Below are 1,070 nucleotides of genomic sequence, written 5' to 3'. Positions count from 1 at the left end.
GGGGGGCACAGCACCGGGCACGGCACGGGGGGTGCATGGGGGGCACAGCACTGGGGTTGCATGGGGGGCACAGCACCAGGGCATGATACTGGGTGTGCTAAGGTTGTTCAGGGTCACAGCGCTGGGGGTGCTGGGTTCCAGTTTGTGGGGAGAAGGGAACTGAGGATACCCAGGGGCACAGCACGAGGACACGGCACTGGCGGCGCACGGCGGGCACGGCACCGGGGCTGTGGTGTTCTGGGGGACTGGGAGTGTGGCACTGGGGTGCTGGGGCACGTGGAGGTGGCGTGGCCTTGGGGATGCCCAGGGGTACAGCACTGTGCCGTGGTCTTGGGGGTGCACGGGCGGGCACAGCACTGGGGATGCTGGGTCCTGGCTGACTGGCGAGCAGGCACTGGGGGTGCACAGGGGTGCGTGGCACCAGGGCATGGCACTGGGGGTGCTGGGGCACGTGGGCTGGAGGCAACACTGGAGCGCGGTGCTGAGGCTGGGGGAGCGTGGGCTGTGCGGGGTGGGAATGGGGGTGTACGGGGTGTGCTGGGGGTGCGTGGGGTCTGTGGGGTGTGAATGACGCGGTGGGCACCCTGCCCAGGGGTCCCTGGGTGCCTTTGGGGACCCCAGAGAGCCCCCTGTCCGGGGTGCCCATGGTGCAGGGGGCCGTGTGACTGGGCTGTGCCGGGGGCCGGTGGTGTGGTGGCCGCGATGCCGGCGGCACCGAGTGCCCGCTCAGCCCCGGTGCCGGCCCGCAGCCCGAGCAGGAGGCACCGGGCGCCGGCTCACCTGTCTTCGGGGAGGAGGAGGAGGAGAAGGACCTGAACAAGGCGCTGGGCGTGGAGCGCTTCGAGGAGATCCTGAGCGACGCTCACCCCCGAAACGCTGAGGAGGCCGGACGCAGCTACGGCGAGGAGGACTTTGAGTGTGAGCGGGGCCGAGGGCAGGCACGGAGCAGGGAATGGGCAGGGGGCAAGTAGGGAGCGGGGAAGGGGCAGAGAACAGGGCGCCAACCTCCCCATTCCCCCAGACCACCGCCAGTCGTCCCTCCACATCCACCACCCGCTCTCCACGCACCT

The 1,070-nt window shown here is 70.5% G+C and overlaps 1 protein-coding gene across 1 annotated transcript; it reads left to right on the top strand.

The window, feature by feature from the left end:
* Window positions 1-486: 486 nt before the first annotated feature.
* On the top strand, window positions 487-1,064 carry LOC113979255 (anion exchange protein 2-like; the record flags this gene model as incomplete). The annotated part of the gene is made up of 3 exons (XM_027706706.1): window positions 487-497; window positions 720-918; window positions 1,022-1,064. Coding segments are annotated over 3 exons (253 nt in total), but the record flags the coding sequence as incomplete, so codon positions are not given.
* Between the last annotated feature and the right edge of the window lie 6 nt (window positions 1,065-1,070).

This window comes from Neopelma chrysocephalum, unplaced genomic scaffold (assembly GCF_003984885.1).
Source record: "Neopelma chrysocephalum unplaced genomic scaffold, ASM398488v2 Primary Assembly neopelma1_63832, whole genome shotgun sequence".
Lineage (NCBI taxonomy): Eukaryota > Metazoa > Chordata > Aves > Passeriformes > Pipridae > Neopelma > Neopelma chrysocephalum.
Note: the sequence above shows the minus strand (reverse complement) of the source record. Positions and strands in the feature narration are given on the sequence as shown.